The following is a 21178-nucleotide window of genomic DNA, read 5'->3' as shown; positions in this document are numbered from 1 at the left end:
CTGTGGGCGAAGAAGGGATTTATATATATTTATATTTAGGTTTTATTATGGCCAAAACTTGGCACTCTGGTAACACGTTCTTGACGGATCTCTTCCTTTGTCGACTCTGGCGGGTCGCACGCTGGTGCAGGCCTCGCGCACCGTTCACTGTTTATAAATAATAAATAACATGTAACTTCAAATCTGTTTAATCTGTTTCTAATTGCCACTCGTCACCTCCCGTCGCTAAAATATATAAACACAAAATTAATTTATAAAGTTCAAAACTAATAACAACAAAATACAATATCTATTTAAGAATTCTGTTTCGAAAAAGTACTATAAACAATATCTTTAAAAAGTAATGAAAAAATATAAAAACAATAATTTTTAAAAGTATAAGACTAATAACAATAATTAAAATTGAATGTGTGTTTTAAAAAACACAATTGCCAATAATGTGATAAATAATAATAAAACGGTTTGCAGTAATAAGTCTATATCATCTGAGGGTCGCCCATCTTCTTAATTACATGCGGAGTGTTGGCAATGTTCGGCGCATTCATTTCTTATAGTGTTTATAAATTTTATTTTTTTACACCGAATTTTGTCGCCCTCCAAATCTGCTGCCTCAGGAAAATCATTGGTTTGTCCCCCCCCCCCTCCTCCTCTTATATCTGGCTCTGGCTGGCAAAAATAATCTTCTATATTTTATCAGCTCAGAAAATCAGAATTTTATATACCGTATTAAGTAATTGGAAGACATGTTTCGATTTTAATTATGTTTATTTCTATCAAAAAATGTTATGATTAGTTTAAAAAACTGTTTTTAAATTTAAAAATTATATACCACAATAATGTTTTTAGCAACATACTATTTAATTTTTATTTTACCATTTATTAGTAATTTTTATATCTTTCAATATTTAAAAATCAATTGAATATTTAATTTGTTATATTCATATTTTTATGATATTTATTAAGGTTCTCAAACAAGTGATATATGATTTTACAAAAAAGAATAATTGTAGAATTCATGGTCGAAAAATGCTGCGTTAGGACCTAATATTACTGTCATCGAAGCCCAAATATGAATATGACAAGGTGTCCCTATTTTTAGCGGCACGTTGCGATGGGGAAACGAAAGCAAACGGAGTCCGTTAAGGGCTTAGTTGAAAAACTGCTGGCGGAGACTTCGGTTCCGCCCTCGGGCCCCCAGCTGCAGCAATATTGGCAGAAACACCTCGAACTGCGACAGCTGACTGAACGGTTGACTGCTCTTCAACCAGAAAATGCCTCAGAAGGCAATCCTAATGAGCGGATTCAATCGATTTCCAAGTTCATGCAGTGGGCCAAAGACAACGGAGTCGATGTCGACGGTTTGCTATTGATTTTTGCGCAATTCCATTCTTAAAATGTTCTATAAACGTAACGGCATGTGATGTTCTTTTACAGGCATTGAAATATCGGAATTCTCCGGTTATAGTCTCGGTATCAGAGCACTTAAAACGATCAAAGAAGGAAACAATGTTATCAATATTCCCAGGAAGTTAATTATGACGGAAGAATGCGCTCAAAACTCACTATTGGGAAGCTTTATTAACAAAGATCCGATTTTAAAACTGATGCCAAATATAACGTTGGTCATATACTTACTGTTTGAGAAGTTCTCACCAGGTAATTTATATATTAATATATAAAGCAATATATGTTTTATTGTTATCAATTATGGCTGATTAAATTTTGTACTAGGATTCTTTCAAAACAGTAAACAATGTTTTTTGTCAAAATTTTTTCATCTAACAGTACATATAGGTGATATGGATGTTTTGCTGATCTTGTAATATAGTTCTACATATATCAATTGCCGTAACTAATATCTTGTTAGTCAATTATTTTAGATGATAAAATCTCTCAATACTATAATAATAATTAATACACTACTACATTATATTAAAATAATAGTTGTTAGATTTTGTTAATCAGAAACATGTTTAATTTTCCAATGTAAGCTATGAATCATACCATGCACACATAAATCCGATAAATCCACAAAAATGTATAATTTTATTACTGTTTCTATACTTCCTTATCAAAGGCCGTTCAAGGATGCTTTACCTTTCCACAACATGTGTTACACCAAAATTTACGACGCTTAACCTAATCTAGAATTGTATATAATATACACGTGTTGAATAAACAAATACTGATAAGGGAAATGTGTAAAAATATAGTATCGAAACTGTTTACATTATTGCTGGAAACACAAAGAAATTTCTAAGTTCGTTAAAACAACAATGTTTAATTTGGAAGTGTTTAGAAGGATAAACAGAAAGATAATCTTTGTAAATTATAATACAGATTTAAAATCAATATCTTATTAATTTCATCGTCGATAAATCAATTCTCTAACTCAAAACTTCTGACACCGAACTTATTTAAGCTTAAATACTGGCCACAAAAAATTCTTAAAATAGGTCTTGATTTACCATCAAGAAAATGGTGTATTTGAGAATATTATTTTATTACTATTTATTATTTTATGATAATATTGTTTTATGAATTATATTTGATAACACAATTGTACTGTTCGTTTTTAATGTTTATTTTTATATTTATGTTTGATATTGTTTCAGATTCTTTTTGGAAGCCGTACATTGATATTTTACCAAAGAGTTATGATACGGTTTTATATTTTTCCAAAGATGACTTTTTAGAATTGAAGGTTTGTAATTTTCGTATTTTTTTGTATTTTTATTTTTAATTTAGATATATGTTTACTTATATTGTAAAGCCATCTAAGGCTTTAAAATTTTAGCTTAAGTTACTCTTAAACCACTAACACAAAGTTTCGAAAATAGGCGGTCGAATTAGTACTTTAATTTATTTATAAGTGAATTATTTTTTTGCAACAAATTAAATTAATCAGAATTTAAATCAACTTTAGGTCAGAATAATTTTTTTTCAGTCAGTCAGAATAAATTATAAATGGTTAAAATAAAAATATCAAACTGTCAGAATAAAAATATAGAATGATTAGAATTATAATTATAAATAGTCATAACTATATTATTCAGTGTCAGAATAAATAACAAATGATTGGAATCAAAATTAAAATATAGGACTACCATGTGAATTAAAAAAAAGAATATAACATTTATAAATATAACTAAGCAATAAATTATTTATTTTAGAAATATCTTAAAAAATATCTCGCTCGCACCAAAACTGTTGGTCAGAACATTGAACGCCCCATGAATAACTGTCAACGAATATATTTAATTGTACGGTAGAACTTAAAGGTATTTAGAGTGATGAACGAAGCAGGAATAACCGACAGAGCGGTAGCGGAGATCACACTTTGCTTGTTGTGTTGACATCTGACAATGTTGCGAGCTCAACCAATTAAATTGGCCCTAAAAAACATTGATAATGATGAACTGCCAACATGTGAATAACAGATCAGAACAACCTTTAGCGTTATAGCAATAACAACACTACAATAACACTTGCCAACAAAAAATGATTCTGACCATCTGTCAAAATAATTCTTACCATTTAATATATGTTCTGACCAATTATAAATTCTGACCATCTAATATATATTCTGGGCGCTTATATTCTGACCGATGTATTTTGGCCTTTTATTCTATATTCTTACCTATGTAATATAAATTCTAACAATAACCGTAATAAAATTCTGACCCGAAAAATACAAGCTTTATTTTTTAATTGTCAAGACATTGACACTTCATTAGATTTATCAAAATTGAGTTGTTCGCAATAATAGAAGATTGTCAAAAAAATAAATGTTAAATTAACTATTTTCCAAATTATTTATCCCATGTAATTTAAATTTATATTTAAACATTTTTTTGATTATATTAAAATATACATTATTCAATAAATAGGAATCTCCAAATTTCAAATCGGCTTTGAAGTTCTATCAGGATATCGCACGCCAATATGCATATTTCAACAAAAAACTTCACAACTCGAACGAAGCCGTTGCAAAGAAAATGAAAAAGTTCTTTACTTATAGAGAATATTGGTAAGTACACCTTCGTTATATTTATTCTAAATAAGGTACATGTATTGTTAATAATATTTGACTTAAACAACTTCACATTTAAAATAAATTAAGTATCTTTAATAATTATCCTAATGTTACATTTTTACAATATTGCTTCTATAATTCTGTATTGTATTTACAAGATTAATCTAGATTATGTGTTAAGTGTGTCATTTCAGTTACTATAATTTAGCGATACACATAATTTTAACCCAAAATATTTGCTAATCTTTGATAAAAAAATATTGCACATGATATAATCACATTTTGATTTGTAATCTCCCATGGAATCAATGTTTTAAACACTTTAGATTTGTTGTGATTAATATAAGAACATATCATCATCTTGATCTTGTTCGCGTTTACTGAAATGGCTTCCTAAGACTGTCCCATAAGTACTCTTGCGCTTCTCTCTGTGTCTGTGAATCCATCGTGTTTATCTTTTGATTTCTGTACATTGTCTCTCCTGTTATTAATATAGGACTTATGCTTCTCGAGCTGCTATGGTTTTTGCTTAATTTTCTACTACCATGTAAAATAGGAGATCTTGCTATTGCTGCATTGAAGCTATCTTGATATTTTAGCAGATTCCTTCTGTTTTGCCGCACTCTGCATGCAACGAATATGGCCAAAAATATGATCAAAGACGTTCCCACTATAGCAGAACTTACGATGATGGCTGATCTAACGCCGACTGGTAATTTTGTGTAGAAGTTCAGTTCGTTGTGATGAGTTATGAAATTTTCTTCAATTTGCTGATTTGACGCTTGAGCTATGTGGTTGTCTACTTGTTCTATCTTTTCAATATCGTCCAGCACAACTAAGCCGTCTCCGTCCACGTCCTTATACGTGTTCGGTGTTGAATGATTCTCTGTTATTCCGTTAATGTCTGTAAAGTAAAAATTGTACATATATAAAAATACTTTATATTTAACCTCAAGTTTAAGAAGTTTTACACTAAATATTATATTAGCTAATTATATTTATACAATATATGTATGTACTTACATATTGGATTGTTTTGATTGTATGTGTTTTTCTGTTGGTTTTGTACGTTCCAATCTTGCACCACTTTAGCGTCGACTACATCGTCCGTTTTTATGAACGTTGGTAAACTGGAATATATCTCAGACATCTGTTTGTGGCTGTTATGGAATGCTGGCTCGCTCCTCGATTCTCTGTAAACCTCATCTGTCGGCTTAACACTAATAACTGAAGTGAAATAACTAGATCCATCAGAGTCTTTTTTTATGTCTTTTGGATCAATGTTTTTTGGATTCGCTATGAAGTCAGCAAACTTATCAAATAGAGTCACAATACCGAGATTATCTTCATTCTGAGACGCTTTAGTGAAATCGATAAACATCGGTGGAGGATTGGGATGTGTTACGCTCTTTACTTGACTGTAAGTGGTCGTAGATTCTCTCATATTTCCTTCTAAGAGAGCTTTCAATGGATATATTTCTTTAGAAAAAGGCTCGATCAACGACTTAGCTAAAAATGGTTCAGCTGGATCTGGTTCTTTAGATGCGTTATGGAATATATCAGCTAAATGAACTTGACTTGACCCTCGCTCTCTGTGTTCAACCAATTCTTTCAACGTCATGTTTCTAGCGGCCAATATTTTTGCCAATCTTTCACTTCCTATAATTAAAGATACATTTTAAAATGTGTACAACATAAAACATAAATAAATAAAATCAATACCTCTTTCATCGGTCAATACTTCTAGAATCTCATCTTTTGCGCTTACTTTACCGAAAGGAGTTTTTTCCGTAGTTGTAGTTGTAGTCGTCGTCGCTTCTGTTGTTGATCTCTTCAACGATCTATATTGTGAGGTTGGAAATGATCGTTGTGTTGTCGTCGTCGTCGTCGTTGTTGCTGTAGTAGTAGTTTGTCTTTGCGTGGCTGGTTTTATTTTGGTTACAGTTTTCACCGCTGATACAACGTCGGCCATTCCAAACAAATCTTTCAAACTGATGGGTATTGCTTGTTTAGGAATCGGTGCGCTTGATTTACTTTCTTCCGTAACAATGTCGTCTTTAGGTGTCGCTTGTATAGTCGGGTTTAAGATTCTTTTTGGCAATGCTTTGACTGACGGTAACCGCAAGCGTGGTTTCAAAGATAACCTGTTTCTTACATCTTTGATGTCTTTTCTGGGTGTCGTTATTATCGCTCCTTGAGTAGTTAGATTTATTTCAGGTTCATCTTCTACGAGATTTGATGTTTTCGATGGAACTTCGGTAGTTGCAGTCGGTTCTTCGTCCTTCTGTTTGATTAGATTTTCGCTGAAAGATTTTCTTGGATTGCTAGGAATGAACGTATTTTTTTCAGTTACAGCTTCTTTGAGTTCTGTAGTGCTTGTCGAAGATGATTTTACTTTTTGTCTTCTGTGTACGCTCGTGTTAGGTAAGCGGCGTCTCAGTACTTCCCCTCGATCTACTACTGTTTTTTCTTGAATTTCTTTTTGTAGCATTGGAGTTTGACTGTCTTTAGCAATAGGCGGTAATCGCCTTCTTCTATCAACGTTCTGAACGTTAGGTTGATCTTCGCTCAATTTTTCTTCGTCGCTCTTGACGTCTTTAGAAATCGGCTGGAATTCATCTGGTAAATTAGGCTCGTTTGATGGTTTTAAAGCCGAAAGTGCGTATTGTTTTCCCGTCAAGAGATCTGCTAATGACAGGTTTCTTTGTTGTAAGACCTCACTTAAGCTTAAACCACCTGATTGTTTTAGTAACGCTTTCAAGTCAGTTGAACCACCAATCATTGCTGATTCTTCTGCTTCCTATAATTATTTTAATTGATAAGTACATGTGTTATTATATAATTATTCGATTAGACGTACCTGTTTTTTAGCTTGTGAATAAGGTCTTCTATAAGATTTATCAACGTGAACGCTCTCCTCTTTATTCGTATGCGATTGAGGAGCTACTGTTATCTCTTGTTCCATAACTTCCGGAGTTAATTCAACATCTTCTATTCTTGAATTATCGACGTGTATTTGTTCATCATTAGGTTCTTCGGCAAAAGAGGTCACTTTATACTCTTCTTCGACATATCTGACGTGTGTTTCTTCGTTGTTTTCTGAGTGCACAACAGTGTCCACTTTCACCGGCAGTGTTTGTTCGCCGTTTCCTGAGGGTTCTATGCCTAAATCGGGCAAATACGGACGCTGTCTTCTTCGGTGACCTCTTTTTCTGTGCGGTCTCTCTTCGCCAACAGCGTCGCCTCGCCAATGCTGGTCTTCTTGCAAACGAGTCGGTCTCCTTTGTCTGGGCCTTTCGTTCTCGGGTCCGTCGAACGCGACGCTTATTCCACTTTGGATGTTGAACCTCACACCTTCTTGCTCAGACACCGACGCGTCTACGGCACTCGGCTGTGGATGATGAGGCCTCCTTTTGCGTTTCCTTCTTCGCCTGGGCGGCTCTGGTTGGAGCCCTTCCGTCCTCCACTTTTCGTCTTCCGGTAGGGATATAGAATCTGGTCCAGACGGCGATTCCACGACTCTCCAAGCCTGCAAATAGGAATAATAATTGAGATTAGTGTGCGTTTGATTTAAAACTTGGTCATTGAAATTTCTCCAATTAAATGCGATGCATTAATAAATCGCCTCGAACATGTCTTCCACGCGCGCTTTGACAATCCGGTTCTGCGTGAAAGCTTGGCGAAGATGTAGGAAATAGAAGCGAGCTGTGTACAAAACTGAAGTGCACGACTTCCCTATTGCATTTCTCCAATGTAAACACTTTTTGTTCAGATTGTAAATCTTTTCTGAATTGTCTATAACGAGTACTTCGCAAAGTGCATTATTATTGCATTAGAGCGCATTAGATATCTTTATATATTATCATTGGACTACTATTAAACGTGTCGTTCGTTTGATGAACTATTTTTTAATGAGTTTAATGAATGTGTCAATTTATTGCTTTTAGCATCCAAAATAAAATAATGTAATAACCGAAAATATGATATTTATAATTACAAATATTGTTCATAAAAGTAAAGAAGCATAGGTTACAACTGAGTTTTAACAATAATTCTATATGAATATGTGTTTTTTTCTTCTTTAGATAGCTATGTGCAAAATACTGTCGTAACTTAATTGCGGCACGATTTTATTAAGATGTAAACGTAAACTATTAAATAAGCTCTTTTTATAGACATTATTCGATTTCAAGATATGCTAGTTTTTATTTAAATATAATTTTAAATAACTAAAAAACGATCATTTAAGACAGTCTATTCTATAATACAAATCTTTTGTCTTTTTCGATCCGCTTCGAATGTTTAGTGATGTAGGTGTAGGGATTCCAATCCCGGGATCCCGAATCCCGGGATCCCGGGATCCCGAACGATTTTCAATACCTAATGAGTCCCGGGATTATAAAACATAATCCCGAATTTTTCGGATTGGTTGATTTATCAAGCACAATCGAATTATTATTGACAACATCGTTATATTTCGTGTACAAACTTGCGCGAGTTGCACGTGTCATCTGTGAATCTTTGAGGCTGTGAGTCTGAACGTGCTTTTTCAGCAGCAGGCTGCTTAGGAACCAATATCAGATCAAGGCTAAATGATAAAACACTTGATGCTTTGATGTTATTTCGTGAGTTTTATTCAAAATAATGTTTTCAATTAATTGTGTCTATGAATGTACATAGGTATGTGCATACATTGTCAAAAGTTCATTTTTTTCTTCTCAAATAAATATATAAGACCTTCCCTTTTTTATTTTTATTATATTATTTTCTATTTTTAGTCCAAGACTAAAATTATACGTACTTTATACATTGTACGTTATAAAAAACAGATGTAAAAATATATTGTATTATTCATTTTAAATTATTTTTGTCGATAAAATAACATGAAAATTATCCCGGGACTGGTCCCGGGATCCCGGGATCGACTAATTGCAATACCGAAATCCCGGGATCAAAATTTTGGCCCGGGATTGGAATCCCTATGTAGGTGTATGTATAAGTGAATATAAGCGCCGGGCAAGTACTGTTTTTTTTTTAACAGATGATTAAAACATATCGCGCCAGAGTCGGCGCCTTCGCCAGTTTCTCAAACCCTGTTATGTATTATTTGGTTATTGTGTATGTTTTTAATGGAATTTAACACGGTACTTTTTGTGAGATGGGAGGGCTTACGTATCGCGCAGTTTTTCTTGCTAACGTTTCGACCTCTAATGTTGGATTCATCATCTTAGGCTCATAATTATTTTTATATTTTTTTTAGTCATAACAACTATACTTTGTTTCATTTAACAGAGTTACTTTGAGGCTTATCTCGTGTTTCACAACAGTATTTTATTGATCCGCTTGCGCTGAGCAAAGTTGTTATATACATTCCAAGTACTTATTGTTATATACGTTCCAAGTAATAATTGATAAATTATTGATTTTGATAGCTTATATCTTTCACTATTTCAACATAAAAAAATATACTAACATTTCTAATTTCTCTAAATTTGTTTAAAGTATAGAAAGGTGTAATGATAAGTGTATCGAACGTATATCCGCATCTTGTATTTTAGAGCAAATTGGCGTTGCTTACACCCAAAGTTGTCATCTCTTTTTCACTTATGAATAATGACAAAATGGATAGACCTCACTCTGTTAGAAGAAATGAAGTATAGTAACCGACAAACAAAATAATGAAGAAGCAAAACTTTGTAGTGGTCGAAATTCTAGAAATTACTCATATTTCCGACTTAATATTGTGCAACTTTCTAAATGGCTGGTATCGAATTGTGGTTTTGAGTTGTGTTTTTTCTGCAGTAGATTGGTAAATTAAAATTAAAGTTTGCACTGATATAAAATTTGGAACACTTAACCCTTTTATTGCTCTATTTTCTAGGCTCTCTTCATTTTAAAATCAAAATAATTAGTCTTGATATTTTTATTGTTTTTTTTTATATCATGTAATTATGCGTGTATGAACCTGTATTTTTTTATTAAAACTGTATTTTTCGATTCTTCACAACTTAACGAATATATACAAATATTTTATCATTTACTATTTGACATTCAAATAATTAAAAACGAATGGTAAAATAATGTAAACTTTAGTTAACACCCACCATATTTACCTGTTAGACTGAAAGTTATTTTCAAAGCAAAACGATTTCAGGGCATAAAAAACGTAACCTTCATTTTGCACACAGTTTCTTCTGATACATTCTTTTTAAAAAGCTTTAGAAATTTCTTTGAAAAAATCGTGTGTAATTTTTTTATTGGTTCAATTCAATTATTAAATTGCCCCCAATAAGATTTTATTACAAGTAGTTTGCCATTCATATATAATATTTAAAATACGTCATTAACTGAAGTAAGGTTTAAATTGAATTCTAAATCTTATAAATGTCTAATTGCAATTGTTGAAATACAGATTATTTATTTCAATTCAGTAAATTATCTGAAGAACCAATTATCTATTCTCAACTACCATATCCATACAGCTTCATATCCAATAGAGAGCTACCCGAACAAGTTTCCATGTAATAACATCGCGAACTAGTTCAGACCCAGCATTTATTAACATTGATCGTCTTATTACAACTGGTCTTCGACCACAAATCGAGAAAAATATCTCGAAAGTGTGACACACTTTTTTGCTCTCCCCACACACACAATATACGATAATTTTTTTATGCGTTTAGTTAAAAAAATACATCGAACGATCAAAAAAGTGAAATTTTGTCATTGCCCCTAATAAAAATACGATCGAGCATCGTATTTTTTCCGTATAGAATCCAGAACAACTTTCGCTGCTTTATCATATTTAATGCGTTGATTGTTGTCTATGTATCATATTATATTATACTGATTCTTTCCACTGCTAATCGCAATTTTCATCTCGGATGAAATGTGGTTTAAAAAGCGACTCTCGTCCTCTTCATCACGAGATGGAGAGATGCAGCATCCGAATCGATTGACACGCGCGATAATCTTACGTTATAATACTGTTAAATGGTCACGAATGAAACGCTCAAATTTAGACACACTAGTCACGATTTGGTACACACATATGTATATATAAATAATAAACGAATGCTCGAACGTTTGTTCTGTAATGACTGCAGTTATTTATGAAAAATATCACTCACGATCGCACGAATATCGTTGATATATCATATTTTAACTGCGAATCCACGATTCCTTGGGTGTGTTCACGATCTCAGATATAATAGTTATCTTAGAATCTCGTGTTATATATTAAATTTGATATAGAGTTTCTCTGGTAATCTATCATTCAACTTGAATGGTGCATGAATGGCAAAAAAACGAGACTGAGCGATTTAGTTTTTGCGTGCTTTCACTGTTCTATTTTAATTGTTAGCTTATTACATATAATAACTCCAGTTATAAAATGATCGCGTAATTGCTTAGAAAATTGGATTATCATTTGTATTTTTAATTATTTCTCGATATAAGAAAAAAACTTATAGTTAAATTATTACTTAGTAATGTTATTTATTACACATTGTTAGGGACTTGTTTTATCAACTCAATCTCTTATCTCTTGACGGTTGGCAATAGCAGTTACAGTAAGCCTACAAGGGAATGGATTACAACGTAGTGAATAATTTTTTTTAGAGAAAGTGCTTGAATTGTGATTTATGAATTATTGAGTCATTGGATAATATTTCAAGTCATTTGTGTTTTGCATATTTTTATTGTTGTATCGTAATGACATAATCACTCAGCTGATATTAAAAATATCACCTTTTCATATTCATGCGTAAGATTATAAAAAGCTAGAGAAATATAATTTAAGATGATCTACCAGAATTGTAATTATATAAATTACTAATTTTGATGTCTACGCAATAGAAAAACATCGCGGGTTAATGTAGGTTATGAACTTTTAACCTTAAATTTGATTGAGCTGATTTATAATGCTGACATATCATGATTTGACAGGTTTCCCTGTCGCCTCATGATGGCCATTATGCAAACAAATATAACGAATAATTAAAAATCAGTTATGGCGCACACCTGAAATAGATGTGCACCATTCCACATATTTTTTCCCAGCTCCTCATAGCTATCGCCGAAAACATCCTTTTATTTGGCAAGCTCGTTAAGAAACTGGTTGTCTCGTGCAAGAGGAATGTTTTTAAGCGCTTACGTCCTGGCTGGGAATAAGGGATGCTATCGTGACTCTCTAGAGCACTCTAAAACTCGCAGCCGAGAGTCACTGAACATTGACGGATTGTCGACACCGCCACTTATCAACTTTAAAAAGTGCTTCATTGGGTAGATACTATGCCGAAAATGCAATGCATTGTATCCTAACGTTACAAATACGCATACAACCCGTACTCCTTTTTATAGAGATATCTCATAAATTTTCTTAGAACTCTCCAACAACAAAGAGTAATTCGCGTCACTTTGATTTCAAAGAATGGAGCCATATTAGAGTATATAACTAACCAGCGTATCGTACAGAAGTGACGCGCTCCGCATGTCGAAGCTGAGTTTCCTCAATGTGCATAGAAAATCACCATCCCTGCTCTAACGTCACTTCCATCATCGATGGAAATATCTCTGCTTAAAACACATAAAAAGCGTAGTCGACTATCAATTGACTACCTCCACAGCGACTGTAAATACTGAATTGTAATTTGTGTGAATACTATGAAATACTTTCAGGTCATAAGGAGAGTTATTAATTGTCACATGCTTGTCGTTAGTAAAGAGAGAAAAAGCAGAGGACCCAGATTGGATCCCTGTGGCACTATCATGAACGATTACCATAGCTGTAGATTGTGTTTATTACTGAGACTTGAAATCACTACAAAAGTACCATATATTATTAAATGTCGCTTCCTTAACAAATAAATATAAAAGTCTACTTCATTATAACATTCGTTCAAAAAAATACAAAGTCTTAGAACAACCAGACTACTTGTTTTAACATCTTTGTTGCATAATTATAAAGGTCTTGATCCATTTGGAATGCACTATATTAGTCAAAAATAAAATAATCTTTAATGTCTCAATCTTGGCTAATTTTAATTCTGAAATAATTAGTAGTATTTTATATTCATAACTTTGTTATATGTATATACATAAATAATTATATACCCTTTGATTTTATAAAATACAAGATAATCTCATGCCATGATTTTGTAAAGCAAAAAAAAATATTTTGCTTAGTTCTTCAATATTTTAGATTAGATTAGTTATGTTTTTGATTAAATTATGTATTATGAATAAAAAATATTAAAGGGGCATATACAATACAAATATTTTTCGATTAATTTATACTATTTTTATGTATTATTCGTTGACTTTTTAACGGGTACGGTGTTAGTAATGAAAAATATAATACTACGATTATTTTAACATTTTCTAAAATTATATATGTATATACATACATACATACATATGTATCTATAATAAAAGGATTAGGCAATGTATTTATTTTACAATCGGTAATTTACTTTATACAATTGTTTGTTGTATTATGGGTTATATTTTTGATGTGAATCTTTATCATATGATTTTGATTAAATATCAATTTTAAATAATGATAATGAGTAATAAAAATAATCTGATGTGTTAAGAGAGTAAAAAATTGTTTCCACAGAAGAGTTTTAGATTAAAAAATCTATTAACTAGCATTTTTCAAGGTAAAATTACTATAATATTTGAGTTAAAATCAAACATTATTAGCATACACTGATGTCATTTATTTAATATCAGTACTTAAATTAATTATGTTTGCTTGATTGTTATGAGAATCTGAAAAGATTGATATAAAGTACGTTTTTAAATTATATACACTTTACACGTATTTTTGTAGTGAGGTCTAATTTAAAAAATATCATGCGCATATTTGGTAAGATAATTAATATATACAATTAGTTAGACACAACTCGATATCCGTCGATCTACAATGCGACTCGAAAGTGTGACAGTTCTCAATAACACAGTTTACTAAAATTACTAATGTGCATTAGAGACTCGTTTTATTGTATATTTTTGTGGTGGCAAATTTCGATCGGCATCAAAGAGTAACCGGAATGTGAATCGATCGAATGAGGGTCACGAGTGATGAACGCAACTACAGTGGCCGTGAAAGTGACCGAAAGTGAGACTCGCCTCCGGTCATATTCTGTGGACATGTTGGTCTTATCTCAGAGGCTTTCGAATCGAGATAGCTCGCTACCGCCCAAATTTCCGTAGGATAGAGATAAAGTAAGGTCGACGAAACGTCAGATTTTCACCGGTTTAATAATGTAATTTTAACGCCATTAGTGAAAAGCGTCGGTTGTACGAATTGATTTATGGTGTGATAGTAAATCGTTGGTCATAAATGTGTTTTATGGTTTAACGAACGGTAATTGTGGTTGATTAGGAAAGAGGAACGGTAATGAAACTGTCGTTTTACGTGGGTGTTAATGATCGTGATTGAAATATGATTTGAGTGTCGGTAAAGTGCAAATAACAGTAATTTATCAATGGCTAATTTGAAATTTAATGATGCAATTAAACAAATTTAATTCATGCTAATATTTACATTAGGCGTTGTTATTTTTATTTTATTATAAGAAAGCGTGTAAGTAATTTTAATGTCATATTAAAGTATTAGCAAATTAGGTGTTTCTTTATTTATTTTAAAATATTACAACTACTTAACTTGCACTAAAATTAAATAGCGTGAACTTAAAAGAACAAATCATACATTTGAATTATCGGAATAACGTTGCTAGCTAAAGCTTTCCGTATTCCATATTAGGCACAGCGCGAGTCAAAAAATCACAAAAAGTGTCAACATGAATAGCTATGACAATCAACGAATATTAAGATATGTAACTAACCTGACAATATAGTTATTACGTACACACATTTTGAGAAACTGACTTACGCGCGAGTTAGAACCTGCGTTACTTTTCGAGAAAAATGCCAAATCGAGAATTATTATTCCCTGAAAAATTTGTTGTTATGTCAAGATTTTTTTATTAAAAATTAAATTTGAATGAATATTTAATTTTTTTCACAACAGCTGCATAAAATGGGCGGGTCCGTGCCAAATGTTTGAAAATATGTATGCTTTCTGGGAAGCTTGTAATAATAATCTTATTCGATTCCTTATTCCACCTGCTTTAAAAAAAATCTCGCGACTAGTCTTTTCTAAGTATATGCTCAGTTAAAACTGTTTTCAATGTCATGCAAAAATATGATAATATATAAAATTAGTCAAGTTTTGTTATTAAATGGATAAGCGTTAACATGCGTGAGCACTTTACTAAAATGTATAACAGTTGGTTATAAGCAAAACATAAACAATAATACGTACTACATTTATTTAAAATTAGATTTGCTTTAACTTTAATTATTATTATATTATAATTTGAATTTATCTAGTTCAAAGTAATCTTCCAATTTAGTAATTTCATATGTAGTGCAAAACCAAGTCGTATTACTCTAATAAACCTATTTATATGTCTACCTAACAAATCTAATTAAATTATTAATAATTTATGCGTTAGATTTTTATGGGTTTTTGCGATAACTACGTTTCACGTTAACTGATCGGGACATTACCGAGCACGCACCGAGTTTCGAAACACGCTATTGTCTCTCGATTTTTTGCCTTCAATTTTGCAATATTAAATCATTTTATCATCGATAGACGAATACATTATCGTCTATTATTATCTTTCCACTAGGCAAAATCGTTTTCCCATAATTGTGTAAGTGCCACGGCTGCGCAATCAGAAATTGAAGAAGTATAACAAAAACGATCTTCTCTACGCTGCCACTACTGATTCATATAATGTTCCTCTACCGTTCTCTTCGATATTTACGATTGTCGTTTCTCTCGTACACAATGGGGGTTATGCAAATGATTACGCGATGAAGTACGCGCGGAAGTTATGGACGTCTTTCGATTTCATTCTTTTCATTTTTGTGATGATTTTTAGTGGAAATTTTCCAATGAACGATCATCATGCATTTCGATCTTTCCTCGACTTCTGAGATCGATAGATAAGAATCGATTGATTCAGAAATATATTTTTTAGTTGTTTTATTTAAATAATAACAGCAAGATGAGATATCAATCTCGTTTAGAACATATTACGATTAGTTGGTCGCTAAACATGTTTATCTGATGGAAATCAATATTCTAATAAATAAAATATTTATTGTATGTTTAGCCATTTTGGTATGAAACAATAGTAGTATTTAAATTTATGGATTAATATTTAGATTAATCATGGGACTTATTAAACAATCGTATATTGTTTTTATAAATCCATAAATTCAATCTAAACACAACGTTATCAATTATTTTCAATTTTTGGTACGTTATCTATGGATATTTATTTACTATGATGACATTTGTAATATTTTTGGCACAATAATTAAATACATATTAATATTAGTATGTGCTGCATCAATAGTTTATCTATGTACAATATATACTACTTAGATTATCTGAAACACAGTTATAATAAAAGTAGCCTATATATAAGATCAAATATGATGCTTTTTATCAATTACCAATTGTTATAAGTTTTACTCTAATATATTGGAAATTTAAAAATATTCTCCTAATTAATTATAAATAAAAATGCAACGGTCAGATAAAAACTGCTTAATTAAATGAAGTATTATATAGACTTAAAGTACGTGAATCCTACATTAAATATTTGATACCTTGAAGTTTGCTTTATGTACTGTTAAAAAAATGTAAGTTGTACTTACATTTATATAATACTTTGTATTTTGCTATTATTACACAATTGCCTCTTCTTTATGTCATTATTGAATAGCTTTTACGTGACGAATGAGGTCAGAGATGGAAAAACTGACCTTTGACTATATTTTTCCGATAAAAACATTACGAAGGAATATTCTTATCTAATAACGCAATCCAAATTATTTATGCAATTAAATTGGCGACCTAGAGTTTTTACTTTTGTTGGATATAATTTTAATAGATGCATATTATATTATAATAAGAGCATGTTAACTGATATAATCGTAGCTTTTCCATATTTAAACATTTGGAAATTAGCTATATTTTTATAATATATTTTTATAATAGAACAAAAATACATAATTGTATGTATGCATTCTGATTTCTCGAGAAATAAGAAATAAAATTTTCGCTTCTCGATAATTATTTATAAATAAAAAAATGTGTTATATATGGTATCTGATTATACGGTATATTATTGTAGATATCCTTATATATGTAAATTATCTTTACTGTGTATAGTAATTATGTTATTCATGATAATTAAAATCTAAAATAACTTGAAAAATAGTAAACATTTATTATTATTTATTAAAACATATTAGTAGGTACATTATCACATTTAACCATTTAAAGTAAAATTTACTATCCTTGTGGTTTTTTTTTTAATTTTTGGCGAAAAAAACTGTGGAAAGCCCCCATACATTTTTAAAATCTGCCGATTTTGACGCAAAACGGTTTCTTCTAATCAGATTAATAATGTAGTTTTTATATTACCAAAGCAAAGATAAGGCCGGTTAGAGTAGTTGAGAATATCATAAACAATTTTTTGCGATTCAAATTTCTTTGAAAAGCTTCCAAAAAAGCATGCGTATTTTCAAATATCTAACATAGACCCACCCTTTCTTATGCAGTGGTATAAAAAGCAGAGGGTATGATACATTTAAAAACATTTGTAAAATTTAATTTTTAACAAAAATTTCTTTTAGAAATCAGCAAATTTTTCTAAAACTAATTATTTTTGGTTTGAAATTTTTTGAGAAATAATTTCTAAAAACATTTTTTTTCATATTCTGTATTTTTTTTTTAGATTTTTGCCAGCACTAATTGCAATTTATTACTCTGTCTTATGATTATTATGTAAACGAATGTAATTATTTCAAAAATTATAAAAACCGTATTTTATTAGAAAGAGCTTAATATAATATAATAGTTCTTACCATTTTATTAGAAAGAGCTTAATATAATTGATTCGTTTCTAGTGAGTATAACGTAGCCCTTTAAGTGCTAGATCGATAATTCAGAGCTGTAAGTTCGATTTCCGCAACAGAATCGATTTTTAAATACGCTTTTATTTAATTGTAAGCTATAATAATAGTTTATAATTAATAAAATATATGTCGTTGACTTTCAGACTTCACTTTCAGTCTGAAGGTGACACAATACTTAATTATAGGTGTTGATTGTTACTTAGTTGTAACACATTGGGCTAATTCTCGTTATATTAAAACTGAAGATTTACAATAATTATAAAAATATATTAAGACTATGTAGCTTAGACATTCATTGGATTTCATATAAGAGTGCACTTAACATGTTCTTCATTTGTTGGTTCTACGTCTAATTGTTTTAAAACAACGCGTTCATATGAAAGAGCACCCTATTCAGTCTAAAGGATATTATAATAAAATTTCGACAAAAATTTTGCCTTGGAGTCTAGAATTTTTTTTCAGTAACGATATTTTTATTATGTATATAGAGAGATACAAAAACATATTTTAATGATTTTATGGAAATTTGGTAGTGTATTTTTAATATGCAAATATATGTATATAATTTCAAATGGTGTTATTGTAGTACATATATTAATCCTTTCATACTCATTGCACTGAACTTAAACTAAAAAGGGCATGGTTTTCATTTACACACAATATAATAATAAATTAGGAAGTAATTTATAATTATGACAGGTTTACTGATATTTTTGTTGAAAATAAGGTATACTATATATTTGATTAGGTTTTGTGTGCTCTTTAAAAATAAACCAGCGACTGAAAAACATGTTAATTTCATATTCAAAATACAGTAGACCCCCAATAGCACGGTAAATTGGGGACGTGCTATTTGTATGCATGTAAGCGAGTGAAAAATATCATTACATGCGCCTGATTCGTACGTATAATGCAAAAAAGTATGAGTATTTTCTAGTCCCCAAACTACACGCACCCAAATAGCACGGTACCAATTTACTGTGTTATTGGAGGGTCTACTGTATATCATTTGCTGCAAGAAGTACACAGTGAACACGTTCTTGCTATAAATGTGTTTTTAAATTTGACATTGCTTTTTTTATTATTATTATCGATAAGTATTGTAGAAGAAAAAAGTATTGTTATATATAATGAATTTGTTAAAGATTGGATGAGACGTGAATTTATTTACATTATATTACGGAAAAATATGATGCACTTGAAGTTGTGTAATGTTTGCCTTTCATTAAAATAACGTCAGCTATTTCTAAAGAAATATGATCTATTCAATTTAGGAAAGTGTTCAAATAAATTTTCTGTTATGAAATTAACTACAGTTTATGTATCTAAAATTTCTAAAACAAAACATACAAAAAATGCATCTGCTTTCTAACATTTCATTTTTCATCCCTACCATAATTTTTGTTGTGCATACATGATACATACATACTACATATATAGGTCAATTTGTAAATGCCCAAATATCTCGAATTTGTCAGCTAAAACTTTTTGTCTTAAAATCTTAATATGTACAAAGAAGTACTTGCCTGGTGATCGTAATTCCTCTCTGGGCCCACCAGCTCCTCATTCAGCCTAGTCAAGGGGTTATCCTCCACTGGATCTTTGTTACCATCATGACCCAAAGTCACAGAAGCAACAGCGCATAGCGCGGCATACAGCAGCAATTTGAAACTCGCCATGTTTGGATCACACTAGCATCACTTTTTTATTATAAATCGAACACACACGTTTTTAATACGTCTCGATCGGAATGCAACTGCACGCTCGATGCGCTCAAGAGAAAATTACAATTAATAAAAAAATCATACGAAAATTTCACTTGACCATTCGCACGGAACACACTGTTTTTTTTATTATTGATTTATGTTTCAATCTAAGCTCAGTTCATTAATTGATCGCCGTTATGTCACATTAGCACTTGGGGTTTGATTGTCAAAAATATATTTTTAACCGGTTCGACGGCGATAGCGTCTCGATAGTCGGTCGGTGCGTTGCTGAGTGGTTCTATGTACGATTCAGAAGTCTGCGGTTCAACTCCCACCGCGTGGATGTTCTCTCTCCCCGCTTTCTGTTATCGCGTGCACAGATAGTCGGCTCTCTTTGCGTTATCTACTCGGATTAATTATTAATCCGTCCATTTTAAGCCCTTAAAAGTAATTATAATATTATATTTAAAGGTACGGACAGTTGGAGTTCAACTGTCAGATTAATTCTTATTGTAGGAGATTTATATATAATTTTCGATGACCTTATTGCGTGTCATTATTTTATTCACATGTGTGCTTTTGTTCAACGATAAAAATAGATTAATATCTTTTTATATACAATATAAAATTAAACATCATAAATTATCCAGGCTATTTTTTTGTGTTTTAATTTTTATAATATTTTTGGCACAGTTAATTTTATCTAGTTAATAATATCTACAAATGAATGAATGTTATAAAAACAGATGTTGTTATATTTAACGTGTAGATATCGAAGAAACAATACTTTAAATCTAATTAATTGAAGATGTAGCTCGAACAACGATGACCGACACATTTTGCAACATAATATTTTTTGCTAGTAAACAATTCAAATAATTACCACTAGATTTGACTATAGATATACATATGTATAAGCATGTATATTATTATATCTATATATTATTGAATATTGTATTATATATGTACATATATAATATTTCAATAAAAAAACTTCCGAAAAAAAATAATACATGTTTTCCTACATTCACTAAAAAAGTTTATCTATGTTACATATTTTAATCAGATTTTACTCAATTTAAATAAATATCACAAAATTTGAAGTGTTCTTAAAGTTTTTAGCCAACCTAATCTTGTTTTATTTTGTTTAAATATGTACATATAGTATTTGTTCTGAAGAACAAGTAAAGAATATAAAAATATTCTTTAGCACATTCTTAGATCTGTTTTTTGCCATTTTTATTTTTTTATCACATTGAATACCATGTGCACAAAATTGTATCATTTTTTAAAATAGCATATACAATAAACTGTAACGAAATTATTTAAATAAAGATGTCACTTATATCATACTAAGTCAAATATTTAAAAAAAATCGATAGCTTCCTCTCCATCTCCTTTGTGTTTCTGGGTAATAAATAAATAT

General features: G+C 30.9%; 2 protein-coding genes and 2 long non-coding RNA genes across 4 annotated transcripts in view; 3 read left to right on the top strand and 1 right to left on the bottom strand.

The window, feature by feature from the left end:
• Window positions 1-1009: 1009 nt before the first annotated feature.
• Setd3 (SET domain containing 3) overlaps window positions 1010-21178 on the top strand; it is a 41124-nt gene continuing 20955 nt past the window's right edge. The window contains exons 1-4 of the mRNA XM_088199304.1: window positions 1010-1358; window positions 1435-1656; window positions 2616-2704; window positions 3891-4030. Coding sequence (XP_088055430.1) covers window positions 1112-1358; window positions 1435-1656; window positions 2616-2704; window positions 3891-4030 — 698 coding nt within the window. The 5' untranslated portion in view covers window positions 1010-1111. The remainder of the gene's footprint in view (window positions 1359-1434; window positions 1657-2615; window positions 2705-3890; window positions 4031-21178) is intronic.
• Window positions 4011-20088, bottom strand: LOC148228480 (uncharacterized). Its single transcript, XM_088199303.1, has 5 exons — window positions 19573-20088; window positions 6897-7565; window positions 5759-6836; window positions 5060-5695; window positions 4011-4940 (listed from the first exon to the last, which is right to left on the bottom strand). Exons 1-5 carry the CDS (start codon window positions 19723-19725, stop codon window positions 4414-4416), a joined length of 3063 nt encoding a protein of 1020 aa, XP_088055429.1. The 5' UTR covers window positions 19726-20088; the 3' UTR covers window positions 4011-4413.
• LOC148228482 (uncharacterized) lies at window positions 4310-12971 on the top strand. The gene is made up of 2 exons (XR_015811579.1): window positions 4310-8350; window positions 9024-12971. It is a non-coding gene; the product is annotated as an uncharacterized LOC148228482 (long non-coding RNA).
• LOC148228481 (uncharacterized) lies at window positions 17439-20046 on the top strand. The gene is made up of 2 exons (XR_015811578.1): window positions 17439-18860; window positions 19145-20046. It is a non-coding gene; the product is annotated as an uncharacterized LOC148228481 (long non-coding RNA).

This window comes from Plectrocnemia conspersa, unplaced genomic scaffold (genome assembly GCF_051122295.1).
Source record: "Plectrocnemia conspersa isolate PC_06_02 unplaced genomic scaffold, ASM5112229v1 ptg000012l, whole genome shotgun sequence".
Classification (NCBI taxonomy): Eukaryota; Metazoa; Arthropoda; class Insecta; order Trichoptera; family Polycentropodidae; genus Plectrocnemia; species Plectrocnemia conspersa.
The sequence above is the reverse complement of the archived record's forward strand: the minus strand, read 5'-3'. Positions and strand labels throughout refer to the sequence as shown.